This window comes from Ambystoma mexicanum, chromosome 10, assembly GCF_040938575.1.
Source record: "Ambystoma mexicanum isolate Mex_15411 chromosome 10, UKY_AmexF1_1, whole genome shotgun sequence".
In the NCBI taxonomy this organism is placed as follows: Eukaryota; Metazoa; Chordata; class Amphibia; order Caudata; family Ambystomatidae; genus Ambystoma; species Ambystoma mexicanum.
The window spans coordinates 427606775-427634112 of NC_090932.1; the positions used below are offsets into that span (position 1 = coordinate 427606775).

The 27338-nt window shown below is 43.9% G+C and overlaps 1 protein-coding gene across 1 annotated transcript in view; it reads right to left on the bottom strand.

Annotated features, from left to right (window-relative positions):
* Positions 1-259: 259 nt before the first annotated feature.
* The window catches only part of LOC138491473 (vesicle-associated membrane protein 1-like), a 414958-nt gene continuing 387879 nt past the window's right edge, over positions 260-27338 (bottom strand). Inside the window, exon 5 of the mRNA XM_069617986.1 lies at positions 260-11580. Within this exon, the coding sequence (XP_069474087.1) occupies positions 11564-11580 (17 nt within the window). The 3' untranslated portion in view covers positions 260-11563. The remainder of the gene's footprint in view (positions 11581-27338) is intronic.

The window sequence follows — 27338 nt, forward strand, 5'->3', positions numbered from 1 at the left end:
ATCTGTACATCACATCTGTGCGATTCATTGCTCGTCATGAAAAGTTGCCACAGAGAAGAATGTCCGCGTGACCACATGCGCGCGACTAGGGTCTGCCGCATGTAAGTGTGTTTGGACGGTGGTCTTCATCGCATTATCTGGGTGGCATCTGGGTGGCACTTGCAGGATATTCCAAATAATTCAAACTGGAGAGGGATTACAGCACACAAATGTAACAGATCACAAAAGTTCCTCCCCAAAAAATCCACTGACAAAAGCATTTTTCTTAAACAAAACTTTATTTGCGCAAACATAAGTTTACAAATGTAGACAGGGAATTCAAAAACGTATCAAACACTTCAGAAATCACTTGTACACACACACGTGAAAAAGTTACCAGTTATCAAACCTTGTAAACAATGACACAATTGTAGCATCAAAAACGTGACAGAAAGGGAAACGTCTTGCATGCAAAACCCTGACATGTCACCTTTTGGAATGGAGCTTCAACAACCTCCAGGTAAAGCACTTGAACAAAGGTATTGGCGTCAACAGCAACTTTGTGAGAAGAGCTAACTCTACGCCAGGCGTCTGTTGGCTGGAATGTCTGAGAGGCACAGATCACAACCCTGCATTTGGGAAATGTTATGGTGTCCACACCTAGGCTACATCTTACTCCTGGCACAGAGGATGCGGCTGAAATGCAATGGCAAACAGGAAAACACGTTTTTCAGCAGGTTATCAATATTAAAAGTATCAGAAACATCCCCAATATCAAAGAGGGCTTGGCAGGAGTACTGAGTGCTGGCTTAAAGGAAGCAAGCCTGTCATTGTTCTGGCGGGTGCCTGAAGTGCTTGCAGTACCAAACTCCAGGCAGCATTTTTAATCGGCCCATTGTCAGCGTGCCGCGCGGGTACGCAATACACTGCTTTAAACGTTCTGACTTTTTATATTTATTCTGGAAAGGTGAACTCCAGATCCACATTTCTCAAGAATATTTTCCTCTTGACTCCACTCGTACTGCCACTATTTCCTTTACCAAGTCGCGGTGGGACTGGCATTGGAGCTCTAGTCCTCAGTGCAAGTAGTCATACACATTTATTCAAGCCCTAGTTCCATTTTAAAAGAATTAACAACTGTCACAGAGACCAGGGTTTTTTTCCCACAATAAAATTCTCACAGGACTTTTTCGACTTCAAGATTCCCAAGAATGATCTTCAAATGTCTTAGTGCCCCACTACTTTGTTAGGGCCAAACTATTTTAATCTTTTATTATAGATCGTTAGAGTGACACACATTTAGTGCTTGTGCAAATCCAACATGCACTTTTCAATCATGTTCAATACTTCTGATCAAAGGGCAGACAAATTTCACTATTTTCTGAAGTTTGCAGAACTGCCCAATGTGGGTTCTTGTTCGGAGGATACACATTGCCATCGTGTGGGTTAACATCATCAATTGGTATTGGGCAGCACTTCGTTCTTTTGTTGTTGTATTGTTTAACATCCTTCCGTTTGTTTAAGGCACAACATTTAACACTATCAAGCTGTGCTTTGATCACATCTAACCTTTTGTCTATAGTCTGATTTGAAAACAGTCTCTCTTTATCCTTCTCAGGCTCCTGATGAGGGTATTTTATCAAACAAGAATTAGGGGCACTGAAAATGTTTAATTCCATATGTAAAGAGCATTTAAAATCATTGAACGTATGGGTTAACGTTGTGGTGACAATGTCTATTTAAGGTTAACATTGTTGGACTCTACAAAAGTCAGATTTTGTATTTGTGAGTTCATTAAAGGAATCTTGAATAGTAATTCACACTAAACAGCCTTATATTGTTACTGAAGTGCCGGACATTTAAGACCTAACATTGAAAAACCAGCACCTTTCAACAGCGAGCCTCACTTTTTCTCACACACTGGGACAGGTGGCATAATATGCATTAAGTTGAGCAGGCATAGCAGGCATAGCTTTAACTTGAGTGGTATTCATTTGGTGGATAAGTATTGGGTGCTACATTTTGGGTCAAATGTCCTGCAGAGATACCACTAGTGGACAACTATAGGTCCCCAAAACAGTGGAGTTTTACTGAAACACAAAAAAAACAAGAGGGTAAAAAACAGTTCCCACTAGAAAAGGAGAAAGGTACACGCCAAGCACACCCCGAATCTAACATGAGTCCCAAATGAAGAGGGGAGAGTTTGGCAGTAGCATTATGCTACTTCCTGGCAGTAAGACCTCATGATGCCTTAGGCAGAAAATTCAAACAGAATGTGTATCTTGACAACAACTGTGTATTCCAAATGTTGGCGGTCATTGCCACAGATCCGTTTGCAAGCCTTCGGAAGCAAGCAATTAATGAGACAAGATGCTGCGGTGTTGACCTGCCACATCACCGAAATAAAATAAGCATGACACTATTCAACAGAAAGAAACCATCCACGATTGGGAGCGGAGGGAACAAACATAGTACTTTTTTGTAGCCACACAAGGGGCTCTTTTACCTGTACAAATTCTTAAAACCGATGCAGTGTCTTGATGTTTTCTACTTTCTAGTGGTTTCACAGACAATGGCACTGGATTTTCTGGCTGAAACTGCTATACCTTTTGCAATTAAACTTTAAAAAGTCGACACTAGCTGGATAATACTACGGTAGGATGTACTTCCGCTAAGGGGGAAATCAAATATACAGTCACAGCTATGCACACAAATGACTCTGCTATGTGTGCGTAAAGGCCCCAGTCGCTGATAACCTCCAGTTAAACTGCAAGCTCTCTTGAGGGTTTTGGGAAGCAGCCGCCTCACGGAGCTTGAATTTGTCTGGCGCCCATCTATCTGGCAGCCAACCACATACGCACTTCTCCTTGCTTGCCCATCAATGCGCCTCCGTTTTGTGCATTGTGGTCACTGGTATTCTCAGAAAGTGCACTGACTGGAGTGTGAGCAAAAGAGAAACACTCACATGAACACAAATGCCAAAGCTCACTGCTGAGCCTTCCTTATTGCACTGCAACAGGAGCAAGACTTCAGCTGGCTTAGTCTGATTTTCACAAGTGCTTGCAATTTCATATTACTTCATTGTTTTTGTACCAATCTGTCTCTTGTAGGGCACAAATGTTATCATTGTTTTTGGTCCGGGTGCGTAATTTCCCCTCTAGATGTCATGTATTGCTACCATATTGTATTTATTCAGGTTTCACTCGTAGAAAATCATGCTAAAAGCCTCAGTTATATTTGAATCTGAAATTATGCTGGATTACCAGAAAAAACAATTCTCTGCCAGAAAAAAAAACTTCTTCACACTAATTTATATTTAATTCTGCATTCTTATTGGGCAATCATGGTAGGCACTTTGATGAACTCCAGATTAGGTTAAGCAAGCACATCCAAGCAGCAGCATTACAGATTGGGCAGAACCCGGCAGTATGACGGATAGCAAGTAAATAAATCACAGACACCAGGAATGTATCTACCCTACGTTAGGGTAACCTCCTGATGGGTACAGGGTGTTTTTTTAAATACTCTGAGAAAAGCACAGACATCTGAACAGTACCACCCTGAGACTGTTCTCAAGACAATAGAAAGATGGAGATGGTTCTGCTTGTGTTTTTTGAAGATTAGTCCTTTTTGGTGATAAGTAAAGTTAGAATAGCCTCCAGAATAGGAAGATGTCTGATTGCAGATAAGGAGCTTTCATCTCCAGTTTTGACATGGCAATCCCGATCTCTTGTCTCCCTTTATCTCGTTTTGGGATTGGTTGTTGAAACATCCAGAGGTGAAGCTATTTGCAGTTGTGTGCAGTTAAACTACTTATGAAATTGAATATGTTCCTTGCTTCACATGTCAATTGCGTGTCCCTCATTTTCTCAAGATATTGGTCATCTATCTCATGTATCACTCATCTGCTTCCACATTTCACTCATTGGCTCTAAGGTCTCATTAACCTCTCCCATGTACACATCTCCTCCCAATGTAGGAAGCTGGCTTGTGATAAAAAAGTGAGGCAAACCTGGTGGGTGGCACTGGTATGCTCCTCCACTTGCCATAGGTGTGCTATGAAATATGGGGCGAAAGAAAAAGGGGTGCATGTTACCAATATACTGTACTCAAGAGGTTGAGCTGGGCCAAAATAAAAACAACACGGAACACTCATGCTTACGCACTCCTTTCACATGAGTGAACAGAAGGGACAAGGGTATGAACTTATATCCGAGGTGGAAGGGGTTTACCACCATGGTCAATATTGCCCGTACTGTCTAATGTTGCTGGGGCCTAGTTTGAAAGCTTGAGAATTTCAGGGCGGGTCGGTGGTGGGAAGGGGGCTGATAGCGTGTATGTGTTCGCCATTTCCTAAGCAAACATTGCATACTGAAGAGGCATTTGTGCAAAACGGGGTCTTTGAAATTTCAAACAAGAGTCAACAGAGAACAATAGGCCAGACTATGTTATATCGATCTCGTAGATGTGATACACACATCTGTCAGCAAACCTATTCATGAATGAGGCCAGGTATAATCCTAAAATGCTGAATGCAATGTTGTTGTAGGACAGGTGATCTTTCTTGCACATAGAAGAGGACTCGTATGACTGCTAAAGAGCTTCATTGTTGGGCCCAGGATAATGACCTGCATTGGCACCATGTCACAGAGTACACTGTAGGATAGGGGTAAATAGAGCATGTTGCCACAAGGCCCGGTAACAACCTGGACCTTGCAAATCCATAATCAGCAACAGAACTGAAAGGGAACAAGCACCTACAACTTGGTGTTCTAAAAGAGCTGATGTCCCAAAAAGGGGGAGCAATCAGTATGAATTTAAGGCGGAGAGGCTGAGGATCAACATGCTTCCCAGGGTTCAATCTGATGCTCTGCAACGTGGGTTCAATCCCAGCCCAGCACTCTGGAGGAGTCTGACATTAAGCGTGATATAAATCGGCAAACAAAAAAGAAAAAGATTGATCAGAGTGGTGGGAGTGAAAGTTGGAAATTAATAACTCTGGAGAACAGTGCAATGGAAGAGGGTTCCAGGGTATCTTGCAGAAGAGGGATGGGGAGTGATTTCATCAGTTGGTTTACAAGTTTCCAGAAGGGCTGAAATAAAGAAGACGGGAGAGAGCGAAGGGCATGTCGGCTTGCACAAGGGTGGCATTAAGCCAGTGTATAAAAGAAAGCTGTTTCTTCAAATAAAGCACAGCAGCAGATCAGTGCCATTTCGTGTTTATTGCTTCACTTTGGATCACACTCCTGCCTCAAATGCTTCTCAGAGCTGAAGTGGGATGGAGAATTCGGGGCATGATGTAGCTTTGAACCTGGTACACTACTTTATGGTGCCCATGAAAATCCTCAACTGGCATAAGATCTGCCTTCTAATCTACCAATTGAATCCCATGTCACTTGCAGACCTTTCACAATCAAATGTAAGTTGGACACGATTAGAAAGTGGTGTATTGCAATCAGTTTGACAACAGCAATTCCTTCATGGGTAGTTAACATACGCTTACTCGGACGGATGCTGTGATTAATGCTGGGACGTGCCTCCTTCTAAGAAATCCAGCATTTCTGATATGGGAACAGATGTGAACCTTGGATCCCATACTCTGCTCAAGCTGTTGCCCCCTACCTGAACAACATGACTATTTGGTATATTGAAGGAAGTTGACTTAATCTCGGTGTTGCTTAGGATCCAGTGCGCCAAAAAGAAAGACAACTGTGATTCCTGTAACACTGGGACCACCTTGTGCAATCTGTAAAGAAACCGCCGGGTAGTTTATTAAGTTAAGATTTTGCTATCAAATTGTAGAACAACCTCCATTCAGCTTCTGGGAAACTTTGAAGCAAGTATCACCGGGGAGTGTCTTTAGCGGCTATAATCCCACTTAGCTGTAGGAATCGCCCGAGTAGAGGTACAAGTCCACCTAGTTTTCAAATAGGCTGCGTTCACTAAGCCCGATACAACACAGGTCCATTGAATCGTAGGTGGCAGTGGCTAGACTTAGCTCTTGGATCTTCCGCCAGTGCAACCATTTCAACACAGCATTACATAACAGACATAAGAAACATTAGACGGAAATACCATTTGAAGAAAATGTAAGATGCGCAATATCGGGTTATCTGTAGGAGACTAATTGTGTTTTAAATTAGGCATTTTTCAGAGTCCTTTAAGAGTGTCCTACATATTGATTGATTTGTGAACATTAATAAATGCCTGCTGCTGCTGTCTAGGATCTCCGCTCTAGGAAATAATGTCAATCAACGGAAAAAAGCAGAGCACTGAAAAAGAGAATTGTGAGCTATGTAACTTGCCTGAGAATGCAATTAAAAAGCAACAGTTCTCTCAAGAGAGACACTTTTTCTGACCCTGTGCACCCACTAAGGCGAGTGAATGGCGGATTATGGAACGTCAGTGCTGCTGAAACTGGGGGCAGATTTCCGTCCGGTGCAGCTTGAGACCCCTTGTGGATCTTCATGATCCGTAATCCTTGAAACAAGCTCGTTCCCGAAGTGGAAATTGAGATGGTGCAGAAGATGTCAGTCTCTTCTCCTTTGGCATTCCAGCTTTGCACACACATATGTTGCCGGGCACTTCCTGGATGGATATTTTCACTGTCATGAACTGGGCATGACTGGCACCACTGACACACAGCACCATCCAATGATTACTCTGCATAAGGGGACAGGGGACCTGAGAGCAACTACAGCGTGTCTTCCCCGTGTGATCACATCCAATGAAAACCCCAGGACCTCCTTGTCCATTCACAGTGGCTTTTCCCACCATTATAAGGTTATTAAAGGAGCCCTGGACAGAAATAATGGCAGGAAATGCCTGCAGCCAGTGAGGGCGGATGGATGTGTGTTAACCTCTGCTCCTCTCCCTCAATTCAACTCCACCAATACCTCCACTTCACAGAGACCATTACTAATGTACCAACACCACCGCAAAGCTGCTAAAGGTGCGCTGTTCAGGGACGAGGATAGGACGGGATCGCAGTGAGCAACATTGAGTAGATAGCAGAAAATGACGGGACCGCAATTAGTAGACAGCAGAGGATGGTGGGGGACAGTCAGGTGCCCACCACAGTGAATTGACAGCAGAGAATGGTGGGGCAGATAGCAGCCCTTAGCCCTCACCCTGAGAATGACTGGTTCAGAACCTTCCTACTAGTGGACTGAGCCGCCACCTTCTCACGTCACCAGGTGCAGCTTTCCCTCACAATCCTCACATTTCCATACTCTGCATTACAACACCACAAAGATATGGGTCGATCCATATTGAAACAGTTGTGAATAGGCGCGTTATAAATGCCATATCTTATCTCCCGGGGATGCTACTTTCATTCACGCTGGTTATTTAACATATCCTCAAAGGACTTTGTTATTCGTGTCTCTTTCTATGAAAATCCCACTTCAGCTATGCTATGAGACAGATGTTCTTCTTATCTAAACATCTCTGTTAGTCATAAACAGAAATAAAAAAAAGGAAGCTTACTGCTATCAGCGCAAATTAACTATATATGTACGTCAAATATGGATTATATCACTCAGTCACTTAAGGATTAGGAACCAAGGTAAAAGATAGACTATCAGATTTTTAAATAATTTGTAAAACTACAACATTTCATACATTTTGTTTGCCATGTAACATGTAGATGTAACTTGCTTCTAGGAATGTTTAAATCACTGGGCATGTGAGCATAGCATAATATATGCAGCCAACTGGCTCTAGGAAGCTTTACAACGCGAGATGTAGCCCTGTTGGAAATGGGGTACTATAATTGGATCCACAATGTTGCAGCATACCCTAGGTGGTATACCTTGAACCTTAAACCCATCCCGATAGTCTCTCTCATACTAACAACTACAAATTCACCTACTCGAAGGCATAGCTGGAATAGTGCAAGCCAGGGGATCAGGCAATGAATGATGGCACCTTTTTTTCCTGTTTGCCGCTCCTTATTACCCCTGAACCAGGCAGCAATCTGCCACGTGTAAATTTACTCGCTACGTCCCGGCCCGCCATCTTCGCTCCGCTACTGCGGGCCTTTTGGTTGTCCCGAAGTTTTGTAGAGCACGCATTGGAGGACGCATTGAACGACCTGCCTGGGACAGTTAAGAACGTGTCAAATCACTTACAGTTCAGGAGAGCACTTAAAACTGCTCTGTTCTAGGTCCCTGGTCACTTAAGCCTGGCAATTAAGCAGTCTTTCGTCTCTCTAGCGCCAAGATGCCTTCGGGTGTACGCTGCGCTTTACAAGTTCTATTAACATAACATCACATGTTTGCTGGATCAGTTCTCTGATACAGAGGCACAGAAAGTGGTGGAACAGGAAATACATGGGGGCACCAAAATCTTCTATCTGCCTCAATCCATTTAGTGATCAGCCACAGGTGTGTTTGTTTAGTTCTCTAACAAAGGAGGTAGAGGGCGAGCTGTCTTCACAGGTGAGGAGACAAGGCATTTGGTTTGCAAAGATTAAGGTTAGGTCTTACATACCAGAATAGATGATTGCTGAAGACACTCAAGTGAAGTGTTGAAATCACAAAATATTTGCTTCTTTCGAACTCTGTAATGGCACCCGCTGTTCAATTCCACTTTTAATAACGCAAGGGTGGTGAACATTCTATTACCTACTTCTGTTGGCATAACTCAAATTGCCCTGACATGAAATGCAGTTACAAACAGATTTGGCAGAGGGTGAAAGCCATTAGGTTCTATCATTTTGCAAAATCTATTAACATATTGTATTTGTACTTTGGACGTAGAAGAGAAACATTACAATACGTCTTGGGTCCCAAGAGATCTTGTTTTCACATACATATTCTCAGTTGTCTTGGGAAATTGTTATATGAAGGAAAGTATTTACGAATATAGCCAATTTCATGAAAATAAAAAAACAGAGTCAAATAAAATCTGAAATGTTACCTACAAGGGTTAATACAACTGATTCTGAGAACTTCATGCAATCCGCAGATAACAGGCTTTAATCCTAGAATAGGGATCTGCAACCTGAGGATCACATATGTTTTGGTATAAGACTCCCATGATCCCTTGCCATTCACTTTGCAGAAAAGGTTTAATGGGAATTGTAGTTCAAAACATCCCGAGAGACCCCTGTCATAGCAGGACAGACTTATCCTTTAGCCCTTCCGAGGCTGTTATGATCAGTGCTATTATGTGGGCTATTCGTAAGATCAGTTATCATTGATTCCTGACTAAGGTTAATTAGTGGCAAATATCAATGAAGTTATCATTTCTAATTGATACATCATTCAATATTCCAATACGATCTTCGCAAATTCAAAATGAACACAATGCCCGGTGTGTGCAGTGCATATAAGAGACCGACTATCTATGAGACTCTGTTTTGGAACCTGCGTGGCATTCCGAAAAACTAGGGATGACTTGTGCTTATAACATTTTAAGAACGTTTTCACTGTAAATCAATGAATACATTCAACAAAATGTCTTCTACATAGGGTATAAAACAGACCAAGGGACTGAAAGTCTCTGTCCAAGTCTCCATGGCATTCCAAAGGACTGGAGATGACTTGTGCTTATCACTTTTTTCAGAACTTGCTCACTGTAATTTTGGTGAAGAGAATATTTTGTCATTCAAATAAAATGAAGCTCACACCTAAAGCCTCAGCCAATCAACAAAAAGGTAACTGAAGGCCATGTGCTGGGAGGCTGATATCTAGATAGCAATTTAAAGTAAAGCAATGGGCATTTCTCAAAATGGCAGCCATTGCATAAAATAACTGGGGCACCTCACCAAATCTAGTAAAGGGCCACTCAGAAACCCACTAACCAGGATTATACAAATGCCTTAGGCTGAGCATGCGGCCTTGATTAATTTAGGCTCCCCATTTCCAGATTAGCGCCAGCAGTGCATTTTAAACTTTTTCCCATTGCACTTAAATGGTCAGAGGTGATGTTTTTCCACAAGTGGGTGGTGATAACACACCACAGTCACTTTCTAAATCAAAAGTCCGTAAATCGTTTCATCTCGCTGCTTTAGAGTCCAGTTTGTGTTTCCGATCCACTTTACTTGTACGCCAGAGTAGAACGTATGTTGAAGTAACGAATGAATCACCCATCAATTACAGTGAACAAAACGGACTGGGTTTTAAATGTGTTTTTAAACATCACAATGTTGTGTAAGGGAGTTTTTCAACCAACCTACCCCCTGGTTGATAAAAGTGTGACACAAGAGACAATAGGCCAGGACAAACCTATTTCACCATTCCTCCAATGTCTGCATTATATAAAGGATAGTCTATGGTGTCCAGCGATTTGCTTCCCTGCAAAGTGCACACTGGGTTGATAAACACCAAAGTGCAGCTAAAGCGTTTGCCTCACTCGCCATCGTTTGTTGTGAGCAAACTACTGCAAGTGGCTAATGATTCCCATTGTATTTGGGCAGTATATTATGCATCTGTTTTTACTGTGTTTGGCTTTAACGCACATAAAATGGTGGCTTTACATAAACCAGTGAGTGTCGAATGGGCGGCTAGCAGTGAGCCTCTTCACTGGGGTTTAGGCACAGCCCACAGTAGGCCATTTTGGACTCAACTGTTAATTGAGGCTTTAGCTCTGCTCCAGTCTGTGGGTGAGGTTTGAACCTTACAAACCAGAGATCATAAATAAAGGGATTAAAGACTGAGAGGTAACTCCTGTACAGAATAAATATCTCCTGAATTCTGGTTGGCGAATCAATCATTCACACACTGTGCATTTGTGAGAACATACAACACAGACAGACTTAATCTAGTGTTGCACATTGCCTTACTAAACATAAGCCACGCATTAGGGCAAAACTCTCACTTTTCTATCCATCTTTCATTTGTTCCAAATGTCCCTAGAGTGAAAACAAATGAATTGTTATGTTGTACCTTTAATTAAATCCCTGGCGATTTAGGGAGAACTAAATCGCCCGGTTAGTTCTCCCTTATTTATGGTGTGGGTGAGCCAGTGCGTCCCAGCTCTGCCCATATAAAAAGCCTTCCACTCTCTCCCCCTCCACTTTTCACTTACACCTTGTCCACCTGACTCAATCAGTACAGAACAATCTTTTGTTAAGAGTTTGAAGTAGCATTAAAAAAGTATTGCCCGCCCAATTTACACAGTGTACACACCCACAGCACCAACAATCATCTCTTCCGTAATATTAGTCCAACAGCATGCTGTCTGGATTTGGTCCATCTTCAGCTTAACAACAGCAAGGCAACACCTGATGCACTACTCCAAATTTACCACATCTGGCAAAAGAGGCGCGACGAGCAGCAGTGCTTGCCTCATACAAAACCCGGGAGACTAGGTCATATATATTAGGAAAGCGGGGGATGACATGCATCACGAGGATTCGGGCAGTGTTTTAGCTGGTACAGTTTTCTATATAAACAACATAGTACTGAACAAACAACACCAACTTTGTATGGATTATTACAGGAAACCCCTAACTCATATTGCCCTCCCACCCCAAAATATAAACGCCAGGAGCTGAAAAAGCCAAGTTCAATGGGTAAACATCAGAATAGAGTTGGAATATGAAGAAAGCTGCGTCTTGTCTTCTATCTTAAATTCCTCAAGTGCAGAAATAAACTGTAAAAAAAGAAAGACACATAGTTAACAGTTGAAATCCAGCAGAGTAATATACAGTTCAGAAAATAAAGTTATAGAGTATTGGCAGCCAACTTTTCCTATCATGAGTTGTACTGTATTTCAAAATAAAGGTAGGAGAAAAGAATTGGGTATGTGGACAATAATGCAGTATGTTAAGCCTAGTTGTTTCACCAAAGCAATTAATTCACAGGATTTTTATAGCATGGACGTCACACTACATTGGTTATTTGGGACATTTTAAAAAGGCTAGCAAGCAGATATACATTTTGAGTTTTTAAGTTATGGGTACTGTATGTAAGGTTAAACATGCAATACAACAGCAGCGGATCATTGGAGGATACAGGTACGAAGGTGAGGATTGTTTTGAGATGCTTCCAGAATCTTTCCGAAAACTGCTGGATATTTTCAGTGAGCAGGGGGAGGATTATATGCTGCCATTCCGATTAAAGAAGGAGCAAGTCATGCATTTACGGCTCACACACAGTCAATGTGATGCTGCCATTCCGATTAAAGAAGGAGCAAGTCATGCATTTACGGCTCACACACAGTCAATGTGATGCTGCCATTCCTATTACAGAAGGAGCAAGTCATGCATTTACGGCTCACACACAGTCAATGTGATGCTGCCATTCCTATTAAAGAAGGAGCAAGTCATGCATTTACGGCTCACACACAGTCAATGTGATGCTGCCATTCCGATTAAAGAAGGAGCAAGTCATGCATTTACGGCTCACACACAGTCAATGTGATGCTGCCATTCCTATTAAAGAAGGAGCAAGTCATGCATTTACGGCTCACACACAGTCAATGTGATGCTGCCATTCCTATTAAAGAAGGAGCAAGTCATGCATTTACGGCTCACACACAGTCAATGTGATGCTGCCATTCCTATTAAAGAAGGAGCAAGTCATGCATTTACGGCTCACACACAGTCAATGTGATGCTGCCATTCCTATTAAAGAAGGAGCAAGTCATGCATTTACGGCTCACACACAGTCAATGTGATGCTGCCATTCCTATTAAAGAAGGAGCAAGTCATGCATTTACGGCTCACACACAGTCAATGTGATGCTGCCATTCCGATTAAAGAAGGAGCAAGTCATGCATTTACGGCTCACACACAGTCAATGTGATGCTGCCATTCCGATTAAAGAAGGAGCAAGTCATGCATTTACGGCTCACACACAGTCAATGTGATGCTGCCATTCCGATTAAAGAAGGAGCAAGTCATGCATTTACGGCTCACACACAGTCAATGTGATGCTGCCATTCCGATTAAAGAAGGAGCAAGTCATGAATTTACGGCTCACACACAGTCAAAGTGATGCTGCCATTCCTATTAAAGAAGGAGCAAGTCATGCATTTACGGCTCACACAGTCAATGTGATGCTGCCATTCCTATTAAAGAAGGAGCAAGTCATATATTTACGGCTCACACACAGTCAATGTGATTGCGAAAAACTAGCCATATTTCATGTCCAACAGAGAGCAGCGATGTATGTTCTACTCTGTGATATTTGAGAAAACATGGAGCTAAAAAGTGGATTTTAAATCATTTAAAAGCACACGAAATTGGATCTATTTGCCGGGTGAAAGCAAGGTCCATATCAGGGACATACTTCAATGAGGCGGAGGGGGTGTGGCAATCTGGGTCCTGCTGGAGATTTTTTATAAAACGTAAGACTCAATAGACATCATTTTTAAGCCATCCGGCAAAGTGAGTGGTAGTGGCTAGGGTCTTGCACCCGTTAATGTGGCAAAATATGTTTTTTAGCTTTGATGTTTGCCTTTATTGCGGGATGAGAGCGCCTCTGCCCCTGCCCAGCCTCACCTTCAAACCTGCTTCCACTTCCCTGCCTCCCTTCCCACCCCCAGCCTGTGATTGGGCTCCTGTAGAGACCACAAAGCCAGAGAGAGTCCTAGCCCCTCGTTTCTTGCTCTGCGCCATTTTCAAGTGGTCCAGCAAGGTTAGCGATAGTGGTTAAGGTATGTGACCCATTAATGTGGCAAAATATTTTTTTTGCTTAGATTTTTGCCTTTATTGAGTCACCAGAGCGCCTCTGCAGCTGCCCAGCTTCCCCTGCCTGCCCGCTTCATTAATCTCTTGGCCGCCTCCTTTACTACCCCTGACCCATGATTGGGCTTCTGTAGAGACCAGAAGGCCAGCAAGGGTCCTAGCCCCTCTACACTGGCTCCATCCCATTTTCAAGCAATCCAGCAAGGTGATCGTGGCTAGGGTCTGCAACTCATTAAAGTGGCAAAATATGTTTTTTAGCTTTGATTTTTGCTTTATTGTGGCATCAGAGTGCCTTTACCCTTTCCCATCCTCCCTTCCCACCTTCCCACCCCAGCCCATGATTGGGCCTCTGTGGCCATTAGAGAGAACCTCCCTGGCCCAGCACCGGAATAAGCAGCTCCAGACTGTGTTTGCCCGTGTTCACCTGGGAAGCCAGCCGCAGTCAACCAGCAGCGACTGAAAAGGTAAGTGTGGTCTGGGCAGGGAGTACAGCCATTACATAACTCCAGCACTCTTACTACCTACTGTAACATAGAGCATTTGTGTTAGTCAGCCATATATCACGTTTAGCCTATTTTGTTAGCCAGCCATATCTCGCCTTTAGCTCAATTGTGTTACTCAGCCATATCTCGCATTTAGCCTAATTATATAAAGCAGCCTCGCCTTACGATTAGCCCATTTGTGTTAGTCAGCCATATCTTGCATTTAGCCTGTTTGTGTTAGTCAGCCTTATCTCGCATTTAGCCCATTTGTGTTAGTCATCCATATCACACTTTTAGCCTATGTGTGTTAGTCAGCCATATCTCGCCTTTAGCCTAATTATATAAGGTAGCCTTGCCTTCCAATTAGCCCTTTTGTCCTAGTCAGCCATATCTCGAATTTTGCCCTCTTGTGTTAGTCAGCCATATCTCGCATTTAGCCCATTTATTTTAGTCAGCCATATCTCACACTTAGCCCATTTGTGTTAGTCAGCCATATCTTGCATTTAAGCCTTTTGTATAAGGTACCCTCGCCTTGCTATTAGCCCATTAGCCTATTTGTGTTAGTCAGCCATATCTCGCATTCAGCCCATTTGTGTTAGTCATCCATCGCTCGCATTTTTCTTAATTGTATAAGGTAGTCTCACCTTGCTATTAGCCCATTTGTGTTAGCCATATCCCGCATTTAGCCAATTTCGGTTAGTCGGACCTTTTGGCATTTAGCCTAATTAGGTAGGGTAGCCTTACCTTGTGTTTGATGCATTTGTTTCAATCAGCCAAAACTCACATTCGGCCCAATTGAGTATGGTACCCAGATGGAACCCGGATATAGGCATTGTTGTTTGCACAACCAACCCATTTTCTCCTCTCACATTCTGCACCTACGTAACTTAGTGGAAGGCGCAGGCCCATCCAACACACACTGCATGCACATATAACACAAACACTATTACACAACACTTCTGACATAAGAATGAAGATACCATAACGACAAACCTCGCATTGTAGCTTCCCACGTAACTCGCTATCTCCTAAAGCACAATCCACTGCTGATTAGTGCCTAGTATACCCCGTTATGCCAATACACTTATCATTCATACCTGGGTGACTAGCAGTGTCCTGGTAACCCTCACATAACGTAATTGGCAGAAATGCAAACAGGCATAATATCCCCCCCAATTTTCCCAAACTTGGACTCCGGTCCTTGCGAGGCCGTTCAACCAACAGCACCTTGGTACCATAGTTATGGTAGAAGGCGCTATACAAATGACAGATGAATGAATTCACCACCGAAGCTGCTAGGTACATATAACGCACCACTTCAGTGGCACTAGCCGTAGGCATGGCTACCCACACACATCCGAATACATCAACGACTATAACCAAATTCGGTCGTGCGGGTCACATAATTTTCTGCCTACTGACACCAGACTATACCTCAACACCTCTGACATCAACATGCAGGGCACATTGAACAAATAGTGAGTCTCTTGAACTCATGCCATCCCCTGACTCTTCTCCTCAGCAACCATCCACATCCCCAACCTCATGGGTTGCTCTATACCCCCAGCCTGGGCAGGCTCGATAAGCCTTACATGGCCAAATGCACACACGCATTGCAATCTTACTCTGTGACCGCAAACGTTCTGGACTCCGGTCAGTGGTCGAAGTGAGCGGAAGCGGTGCTCTTCTACTTCTTTTAATTCAGTTTTACAGTTCCTATACTTTTATTTTAAAAAGAAACCGTTCCGGAATGGTTTCGTTTTAAAATGAAAGTGTAGGAAGACGGTGCAACTTGCACTTTTAGTGCATTGCACTGAACGTTCCCTTAAACAGCAGGTGCAAGAGTTTGGGGATTTGGATTGTGTGTGGGAGGGCGCGTGGTGATGTAGTTTGTGGGGAGTGGGTGCAGGCCAGCAGGGAACATAGCTCCACTACTTCATTTTGTACACTTCGACCACTGGCTCCGGTCCCAGAGGGCGTCCCCACCACAAGCACATTGAGACTATAATAATGGTGAAAGGCACTATGTTAATGACGAATACAATACAATAGTTGGCATATGACATAAAAGAGAAACATGCAGCTTTGTACTGCAATTAAACTATCTTGCTTTTTACTGCATTGGATCTCTCCGTCTAGTGCCTTTTGTCGTAGTTCATTCTTTCGCCCCTGCACAGAGCTTTCCAGTGATACCCACCCAATTCCTACACCTTCGATGGGACCGGAGATACTGAAAATACTTAATTGCAGTGTTGTGGGATTAACATCCTACCTCAGAGCCCATCAAACAACCTATTGTATTTCACTGTCCACTTGATTCTCTTCACCTTCCTGCAGCTGCAGTCTCCTTTTTTGGTGAGGAGACTTTGCATCCAGCTTCTTCTGGAACTTTGAGAAATCCACACTCCACCTTTTATCTTGCCTTCTCCTAGTCTCATAAGAAAACAGCTCTGCCCAATGACAGCATTATTCTAGAACTGAAGATATGGAACCACCTTAACTCCAGGTGAGGGGTGGCGCACAGCTGTGGGGATTCGATTTCAGCTGGAGGAGTTTAGCGCCTTATGGAGGTACTGGGATAGACTTTATGAGAAACAACCAGGGATCCTGGCCACTGCCTGATGAACGCCTAACAAACTCCATCCATGCCCCTGATGAGCAAAGGTCTCAGCAGGGCCCACTGAGCAGAGCACCTGAGCAAGTTAGAAAGAGGATTGAAATGGCGCTCAGCCTGCCAATATACTAAGGCGGTTGAAGTGAGTGCCTGGGGGGTCACCATATCTCAGAGAGAGCCTTTTTCTTTAAACCTAAAGTTCATGCCTATAATGTTTTTATTTGAGAGAGGGAGAGACAGTGACATATTGACAGTGGCAAAGTGAGAAAGGGAAATTGCAGCTGTTTTCCCTTGATAGGGCTTGTCATGTTTTTCAAAAACTTTTAGTATTTTCTTATGCATTTGTATGCCTTTATCACAACACAGTAGGCCATGTTGTCTTTGCTAAACGTAGCTTGAGCCCCTTGCTAGCCTGCTCAGTGGTCTAATTTCTACCATATACTATACTGCTCCTAGGTGTCCTACTCCAAGTCTCCCCCCTGGGTTTTGCTCCCTGGTGTCTACCTTTGCTTTTGCTCCTGTGTGTCGTACTGTAATTTGGTCCCTCTGTCTCAGCGGGACACGAGGGACCAAACCTCATTGTACCCTGGGACCCAATGCAGTTTGTGCCATGCCATGTGTTTCTCCCTGTTGCCTAATGTAATTCACGTGTTTGGCTGCACGAGATAGCATCAACACAATGTTTATTTCTGACACCGGGCTCTTTAAACTATTTTACATAACACAACCGTATACAATATAAAATAAATGACAGCTATAAAACAATAATATAAAAACATCCCTCAATGTATAAACTCTAAGGGCCTGATTTACAAAAATGTTTTAACATGGAAAAGTCCCATTGAAAACATTTGTGTAAATCAGACCCTAAATGGCTTGCTGGCATAGTGCCCAACATGTTATAATATATACATACTACTTAAAATGAGTTCAATCCATAACACCCCAAAAAATGATATAACTTTATTTCCGCAATAATTAGCCAGGTAAAGATAAAAGATCCTGTATAAAATATCATTGTTTTCTTATAAGCTCATAATCATAGCAATAGATTTAGATGTCACAGGAGCATGATCAATACAATGTATGTTAAAAATCATATATTGACCTCTTAGAATTGCGTACGTTATCCCTAGTGGCTTTTTTAACAACACCTGACCAAGGACTAATTCCAATGGACACACACACTGACGCACAGACCTGATGCCAGCCCACATGCGAGCAACCCACACTATGTACAATGCTCTGCTGCTCTCGAGCTAGGTCTACGCTTTAAACAACAAATTAAAAAAATATTGAGCACACTAGGACTGTGTCCTCTCTGGAATCCCTACTCTGAACTCCACTCAGGAACTATTCTCCCCTCCCCCACTATCTAGTAAGTCGCCATTGCTGGATGCTCTCTATGTTTTCTGCTCTTTCCCCAATCTCATAAAGGGCCAGCTGCTGCACAGTGCCCACTATCAGAGATACCAACCCACCCAGAACATCTGCTGACAATTACGTTATCTGAACGTCACCACTACCAAGATGTCACCATGGCCCAATTGGACGGATGCTCTAAGTTGGCCATGAGGCAACGACCCCACACTAACATTCAAACACACAACATGCATGCCAACTAAGACATTCTCAAAACGCACGTGAATAGCCCAGCCAATAAATACCAAACAACAGAATCCTACACTGCTACAATCAACGTACATAGCATAGTCCCAGCTAATGTGCCCTAGTGTCACGAGCATTCAACATGAAGGCCTTTGTGCTCTCGATACAGAACCCCTAGAAACACACCTGCATGCAGAGCTAAGAAACAGACCTGCATGCAGAGCTCAGGGTACTTCCTGTCTGCATGCATCACCATCAATGTGCGAGCAAAGCTATCTTGCATGTTCCCTCTCTCCATACTAGCCTAACCCACACCCATCCCTTTCGGATCTGCTAGAGCACCTGGGCACTGTACAAATATTTTTATTTTTTTATTATTTTTATTGTTTTTTTTATAACGCACCTAATACCGTTTCTAAGCACAGATCCGGGATTCAAGCCTCTGTTGCTCTACGTAGTCTTCCTTCCAAGTCCAGCGCACTGCCACCCTGTTCTACCCTCCGTTCACTGTACACTGTATTGTACACATAGTAACAGTGTGTGGTATAAATCCCCAAAACATAACATGATATAAGAACCATTGTCAAGCACCTTGTTGGAAACAGTCAATCTCTCATTTACACGCATGGAGTTCCTCACCTGCCACTTTCAGCATAAACATGCCCAAACCAGAACATTATACCTAATTTATCATTATCATCCTTAAGGCACTGCAACAGGTTTTATGTAAGAAAGTACTAACCTGATTTTGTCAGCATCAGTCTGCAATTCAAATAATATCCTTCACAGCAAGTTTAACACCTCTGACACCTGAACTATCAAAACGACAAAAGGGGCCCTCCTCTGCTTCATAGACACTGTGAAAGTTATACGACAAATCATAGACCTGACGCACTTCAAAGGAAACAGGAAAAACCTAGTCCTGTCCTCATCCCCATTCATGGTCACTCCCTATCCAGCTGGATGGATTACGCCATTATTCACATCTTCTACATGCAGAATACCTGAAAACCACGAACAACCACCACATGCGTGAAGCCGCCACCTCTCATTCAAGTACACACCACAGAAGCCCTAATGGCCACCCGCTGTCCAGTGACGGGGCTAGCATGTCCTGCAACAGACATTGGTCAGGAGGGGGTATTATCACAAGGTGCAGACGAGAGACAATCAAAGCGGTGAAGGGACAGGTGACCACAGAGCATTAGTGCTTTCCCCATCTCTGAGTTGCAGGCCCCAGGGGCTGTGTGGAGAGTATCCCACGGGCATCCTTCCAACTCTTTGTTCAAGGGGCCGGGGCTCATCACATGAGTAGAACAAAATAACACTTGACCCTCTAAAGCATTATTCCCTGCATATTTCTCATGAGAATAGTAAACATAATGGGTGCATTATTTAAGGCCATGTGTTTTTGCAATCCTTACATAGAATAAGGGAGGAAGACAGAAAAGGAAGAGCTACCGTGGAGTTGACCAAAACAGCACGGGTGAAGTTAGACCCTCACTGGGAAGCTGCCCAGTGAATGGTGGCATTCTACAGAGCCTGCTACATGCATGTACCTGCTGGCAGTATAATCCCAAATGGTTTTGAAGCCTCAGTCTGCCCAATGCGGCATGCACACATTTTCAGAGTAACAACACCTCAGATCACTAAGCACTGTAGAGCCTGCCAATCCCTTCACAAAAACTTGATTGACACACCTTCAGAGCACCATTGAATGTCCAGTTCAGGAAGAGGGAGTACAGGGGTCTGACATAGATAATGTATTTATTATTTATTGGGTAGTTGTAATATGCCTATACAGCAAATGGTGTTTAAAGGTGCATCAAGGCAAGGGAGAGGGGTTACAGGGGAGAAATAAAACAATAACGTTCCTACTAGGTCTTGAGACATCCGGAGAGGGGGAGGAGAGGAGGTGTAAGTAGGGAAGGAAAGTAAGAAGACAAACAGTAACGTTCCTACTAGGTCAAAGAACATTCGGAGCGTCAAAGTAAAGTAAAAGAAATGAGGGGAGAGGGGGAGGAGGGGAAGTGTAGGATGGGGAAGCACAAGGAAGACGACAAACAATAACGTTCCTACTAGGTCTTGAAACATTCGGATCATGCAAGTGCTGTAACAAGAATGAAAGGGAGAGGGGGAGGAGGGAAACTGTAAGTAGGGAAGGAAAGTAAGAAGACAAACAGTAACGTTCCCACTAGGTCACAGAACATTCGGAGTGTGCAAGTGCAGTAACAGAAATGGGGGGACAGGGGGAGTGTAGAATAACCCCAGAGCTGAAAGGCCAAGAAAAGGTGCCAAGCCAAGGTGACTTAGTGCACAGGAGTCAGTGCCAAGTAAACCTGAGTGTGTGTTCCAAGGAGTCCTGGGCCAAGGTTGCTTGACCTGTAATGGATGAACTGTGTGCTCTAACAACTGCTCCTAGACCACAGAGCACTGCATGGTAAACCATACGAAATCTGAACCACAGCACAAGGAAGAGGGGGGCCATGGAGAGGACGTGGCTACAGACCACAGATATATGACAACCAAGGGGGTTTCCCACTGGTTTTTTCAGGGACATGGGCCACAGATGCAGCAGGACCCGGGGGGGGTTGCAAGCACAGAGGAGGAAGCCACCACAGTGTTGGGCAGATAGGGCACATTCCGAGGGCATGTAGAAGCAGGGGGATGCAGCAGAACTGGGGAGCACAGTACCAGCAGACATATCAGGGAGACCAGGATGACTATTAGACACAAGACCAAACCCAACAACAGCAAGGACAGATAAAGAGAACACACCAGCAGGCACCGCAGATGCAAGCACCCATACAGCTGATGCAAGGACCTATACCACAATGAAAGAAACTGTACCACAGCTTTTGCAATCACCACAAATTAGAGGAAACACACAGCAATTGCCACAGATACAAGACGGCATACAGCAAAACAATGGCACAGTATCACGCATGGACTCTATGCCAACAGTCCCATCAGAAAACTGTGAGGGGTCACCATGGTGGGGAACAACCCCTCTACAGGGAATGGGATGTCCTTATACACTCAATAGGACAGCCCACAGACGGACTTGATGTATTCCATCCTGTCGATCACACCCAACCCTGCGCAGGAACCTCACATGAGGTGGCGATAGGTGACACAACTTTTTCCTTTCTTGTAGACACAGGGGTCACAAGGTCCTGCATCCGAGAAGGAGCATTTAGATTGTCAGGCGATGCCATGAATACTCAAGGATTCTCTGGAGCTCGGGAAGTGGTTCCTTTCAAAGACAATATTTCTCTTTCAATAGGGGAGCATGACTTATCTCTGCCATTACTTTACTTTCAACAGACACATGTACATATATTGGGACCAGACATCATGAGCAGACTAAACATGACAATTTCATTCAGAGACAAGGGGAGAGTGTGCTCAACAACAGGAATACACATGCTTAATATAAGTGAGATTATTCAAGCCTATTGTGGATGGAATGTACAGAGAGGGGTGCCCGTAGATGAGGAGCTGTTCCAGTACAGGACTGAGATTGCAACTGCATGGCTCCCAGGGATTGCAGGGAAGATATGGCGTGTCCCAAATGAGTATTTATTCTGACCTGAGATACCACTGCATGAGGCAGAAGGGACAATATCTCCAATAGAATTAGAGACAGTGGTTGTGAGAGACGAGTGGATAGCAGTACATGGAATGGATGACACAGGACGACCATAGCGAGCGGTGATTCCGGTGGCAGAAGGTTGCAGGCTAACCACAGTGACAGATGAATAACTATTCAGGGAGGAAAGGTCAGAGGCAGAGATGGTGTTGGAGATGAGTGTGACTTATTGGCTGAGAATACACTACAGAGAAGTACCAAAGACAATGGAAATGGCGCTGGAAGCACCACCACCCTTCTGTGAGGAGGATCTGTCCAAGGTCCCCAGCATCCTATGGACCACAAGTCCCTATGATGCGCGCCTTCTGAAAGGAATAGAGGGAGTAAAGATAAAGCTGAAACGAGGAGCAATTTTACCAAGAGTCAAACAGTATCCACTCACAAAAGAAGCAGATGAGGGCATTTATGAAACAATTGCAGCACTAGTGGAGCGAGACATTTAAGTGCCATTAGAATCGCCATGCAACACAGCAGTGTACCCAGTCAAAAAATCAAAAGGAGGGTTGTGGTGTTTTATCCAGAACTTACGCCCTCATAATCATATTCTAGAAGCAGAGTATCCTCTGGTCCCAAATCCAGCAATGATTTTGTGCAGTATTCCGGCGGAAGATGCCTACTTCACAGTCATAGGGCCTCATTACACGGTAGGCGGTAAGGGTTTACCGGTACCGGTATTTTACCGGTACCGGTAAACCCTTACCGCCTTACTACGAGGTCCCTTTGCGGGTTGGAGAATTTAACGCTTGCTTTTTGCAGGCGTTAAAAACCAACCCGCAAAGGGACCAGGGAGCTAATTACGGTACCGCAATTTGCGGTGCCATAATTAGCACCTTCCCCATTCACATTATGCCCTATGGGGCAAAAATGGGAATGGGGAAGGGCAATGGGGGAAGGGGGAATTACCGCCCCACCAACCTTGGAATAGGGCAGTAATTCCCCTTTCCACCAAGGCGGTGCAGGTATTTTACCGGCATGGACCAAGGTGCTAATAGCACCTTGGTCCACCGCCGTCCGTGTAATGAGGCCCACAGACTTGAAGAATGTTTTCTCAGTACCACTACACCCAGACTCACAAGACCTGACTTCCTTTATGTATAGAAGCTGTAAGTGGAAACATACAAGACTTTCCCAAGGGTACTGCGAGTCACCCTCCATATTCAATAGGGTCCTCCAGATGGACTTAGGCAACCTACAAAAGGAGAGCACGGTCCTGCAGTATGTAGATGACATTTTGATTTGCAGCACGACAGAAGATCAGTGTAGAAAGGACTCTGTGCACATGCTGACAGTGTTAGCTGATAAAGGATACAAGGTGGACAAGGCCAAGCTGCAGTACTGTCAGAAGGAAGAGCTATACATTGGACAGACTATTTCACAAAATGGCCGACAGATCACACCAGGAAGGGCGGAGACAATACACAAGATAGCCAAGCCCACGACAGTGAGAAAAATGCAGCCGTTCTTGGGGTTGTTCAATTACTGCAGGGCATGGGTATTTGACTGCAGCACATACACAAGGCCTTCACTGAGCACTCTGAAGGAAGCACAAAAAGGACACAAGACAATTAACTGGATTACAGAAATGACTGAGGCAGTAAACGAGCTGAAAGAAGCAATATGCACAGCTCCACTGTTAGGGATCCCAGACTACAAAAAAGGAATTTTTCCTGTTCTCACACACTGATGGTCTAGTGTTTAAAGCAGAACTGATACAGAAGACGATCTTGGGGCACAAGCCCATACCCTACTACAGTGGAAACCTTGACCCAGTAATGAGAGGACATTATCAGTGCGAACAAGCATTGGCTGCTGCCGCATTCACAGTGGAGAAATCAGCAGGGAATACGATGGTGTGCACTACCACTCTTTACATGGAGCATGCCCTCTTTGCGATGCTGCAGAAGCCAAAGAGCACACTGACAACACAATCAGGGTATGAGGTGATACTATCAAATGCATCACTAAAGATAGTGAGGTGCAGACTTGTTAACCCGCCATCTATCTAGCAGACATTTTACAGTAAGGTGACTATGCACACGACTGCGCAGAGAACATACAGAAATTCAGTGACACTCAAAAATACATGAGGACGCACTTGAGGGGGGGAGACATGCTGTACATTGACAAGTATTCAACAATTGATCAGACAGATGGGGCCAGGCATACAGAAACTGCAATGGTGAGGTTGAGGGACGATGGAACAAGTAAGGTGCACCATTGCCATTACATTATTCAGCCGAAGCAGCAGAGTTAGTGTCCTAATACTAGCATTGAAGCATAGCAAAGGAAAGGAAATGACAGTATACTCTGACTACGCCTATGTGACATCAACAGTACACTCAGGACTGGCATGATGGTTGAGGAGAGGCTTCAGAAGAGCAGATGGGACACCGGTACAGCATGCACTTTTATCGGGTAAACTGATTGAAGTTATACAGTATTTCGTGCAGATAGCCATAGTGAAGTGCCCTGCACACACCCCAGGGGAAGATCCTATCTCAAGGGGAAACAAAGCAGCAGACTCAGAGGCAAAATAAGCAGCATATTTTGGAAAGCTAATAGAAATGGCGACAGCATCACATGCTCAAGACTATGCAAGGAACATGGTACTGAAAGAAGGGTACAATGCATTGCCAGAGGCACAGATTATGGAGTTGCAGGGAGCTGCATCCAGGAAGGAGAAAGAACTATGGACTAGGAGGGGATGTACAGCATCTCCGACCGCCGCACTATGGCGGCAGAACAACACAGGGAAAGTGGTAATGCCATTAGTACTACTGAACACTGCACTGTTACAGTTCCACTATCCAACGCACACACAGGGAAAGAGGTAATTGCTACCCATATTGGAGAAACCTTGTTCTTTCCTAACTTGAGGGAACACAATGGCTGAATTTGTAAGCAATTGTTTGACATGTATACAATACACAGAAGGACATACATTGAGAGTTATATGAGAAGCCATACCTCGGCCAGCAGGCGAATTTCAGCATCTACATGTCGATTATGTTGACATGATCCAAGTGTGTCAAGGACACCGCTACATGACAGTGGTTGTATGCCCATTCTCTAGATGGATTGAGGCAGGTCCCTGTTCACATCCAAAAAGGAGGAACGGGTAGCTTCCGTCCCTGGATGAGCTCACTCATAATACCCTATCCGGGGTTTCAAAATAATATTCCAATCAATTAAACACTGTCATGCAGCTAGAACACAATTACGTATTTCTGTATAGCTTTTCTCAAATCTCATTATTTATTCTTGACTCATCAGTGTTGTACAGTTTAAGCCAATGTATTTCGGACCTCCGTCCATCGTCAGGGCTATTAACACTGTTATCCATCAACCAAAAATTATCCCGTCAACATATTGTAATTCATAAATACAATTTAAACCAGTTGCCCATCATAAAGTGCACCCCAAAACACGAGCAGAATTTGAAATATGAAATATAGATTGTATAAATTTCACATAGCAGGTGATAGTTGCAGTCCAGGTGAAATTCAAGAAACAAAAAAACAAACAATAAGCAAAAGAAAATTCATTGTAGTACATTATTCAGCTGTCTGCTTAACGTATGTCTTAAAAAATTTGACTCGAGAGAGAATGCAAACAAGCACATGAAAGAAAGAGTCAATGAGTTGCGCGCATGCGCGAGAGGCAACAGTGTGTTTATATACGCTTGCAATGATGGCGGCAACTCTTTTTGGGTAGCCAGCTCAACACTGCAGAACGGAGGACGTAAGGTAAGCGAACGCACGGGAGGGATGAATAGAGAGATTACAGCAGAACTATAGGGGGACTCAACATGTACATTTAATTTTACAGTGAATGCAGGCTGCTCTGAGAAACTAAGCAGAGTGGATCAGCGCTCTGGGTGATAAAAGACACACAGGTAGCGAGTCAAATTATTTAAGACATACGTTAAGCAGTCAGCTGAATAATGTACTACAATGAATTTTCTTTTGCTTATTGTTTGTTTTTTTGGTTCTTGAATTTCACCTGGACTGCAACTATCACCTGCTCTGTGAAATTTATACAATCTATATTTCATATTTCAAATTCTGCTTGTGTTTTGGGGTGCACTTTATGATGGGCAACTGGTTTAAATTGTATTTATGTATTACAATATGTTGATGGGATAATGTTTGGTTGATGAATAACAGTGTTAATAGCCCTGACGATGGACGGAGGTCCGAAATGCATTGGCTAAAACTGTATAACACTGATGAGTCAGGAATAAATAATGAGATTTGAGAAAAGCTATATAGAAATACGTAATTGTGTTCTAGCTGCATGACAGTGTTTAATTGATTGGAATATTATTTTGAAACCCCGGATAGGGTTTTATGAGTGAGCTCATCCAGGGACGGAAGCTACCCGTTCCTTCTTTTTGGATATTGCTATTACCTTGTGCCGAGGTTACAGGGTGACCTCCCACAACAAGTGTGAACAACAAGAAAAAACTGTGAACTATTTAAAGAATAAGTGGTGCCCACCCTACTCCTTGTTTTTGTAGGTCGCTGTTCACATCCTGATACTCTGAGCAGGGAAATTCCTGGTCCGGGAAGAATTCCCAAGAAAGGGCGTGTGTGAGGTCCTGCAATCTGACAATGGACCTCACTTCACCATTGAGATATTCAAGTACATAAACACATTGCTGGACATTCAACATAAGTTCTTTTGTGCGTACCACCCACAAGCAAATGGGATGTGTGAACGCCTGAATGCCCTCTTGAAGGAGGCAATAGCTAAAACAAAGCAGAGTGCAAAGAAGAACTGGCTCCATTGTTTGCCATTGGCATTCTTTGCATTGCGCAACAAGCCTGGGTCCGTCCACCACTTAAGGCCCCTTGAGGTTGTGACAGGATGACATATGCAACTCCCACTGGCTCCTCCCACAAGGGCATTGAAGGATGCAGAGAGTAGTGCAAATGTGTTACCCCAGGAAATGTATGATTACATTACTTCCTTGATTGATAATGCCTCTTATCTCTCGCCAGATATATCTCCGGGGAGGCCCTGAAGACAATGGACAAAACAACAGTGACAATGGACAGAAGGACTCTGGGACAAGAAAACAATGTTAACATTGACGACACAGTGCTTCTCAAAAATTTTGTAAGAAGGTGGGATGCTCCCAGATTCACGGGACCCCACATTGTCGAGGCGGTAGCAGACAAATCTGTCAGATTAAAGGGGAAGACTGTTTGGAACCACCTCTCGGATGTCAAGCCCTACCAAGCAGCAGCATCGCCTAGCAACGAGTTCAACAGTGCCAACGATCAGCAGCAAGAGGAGCAAAACAATGATTTTGAACTTACACAGCCGAGTGGAGGACACCCAATGGTTACTCGCTCAAGG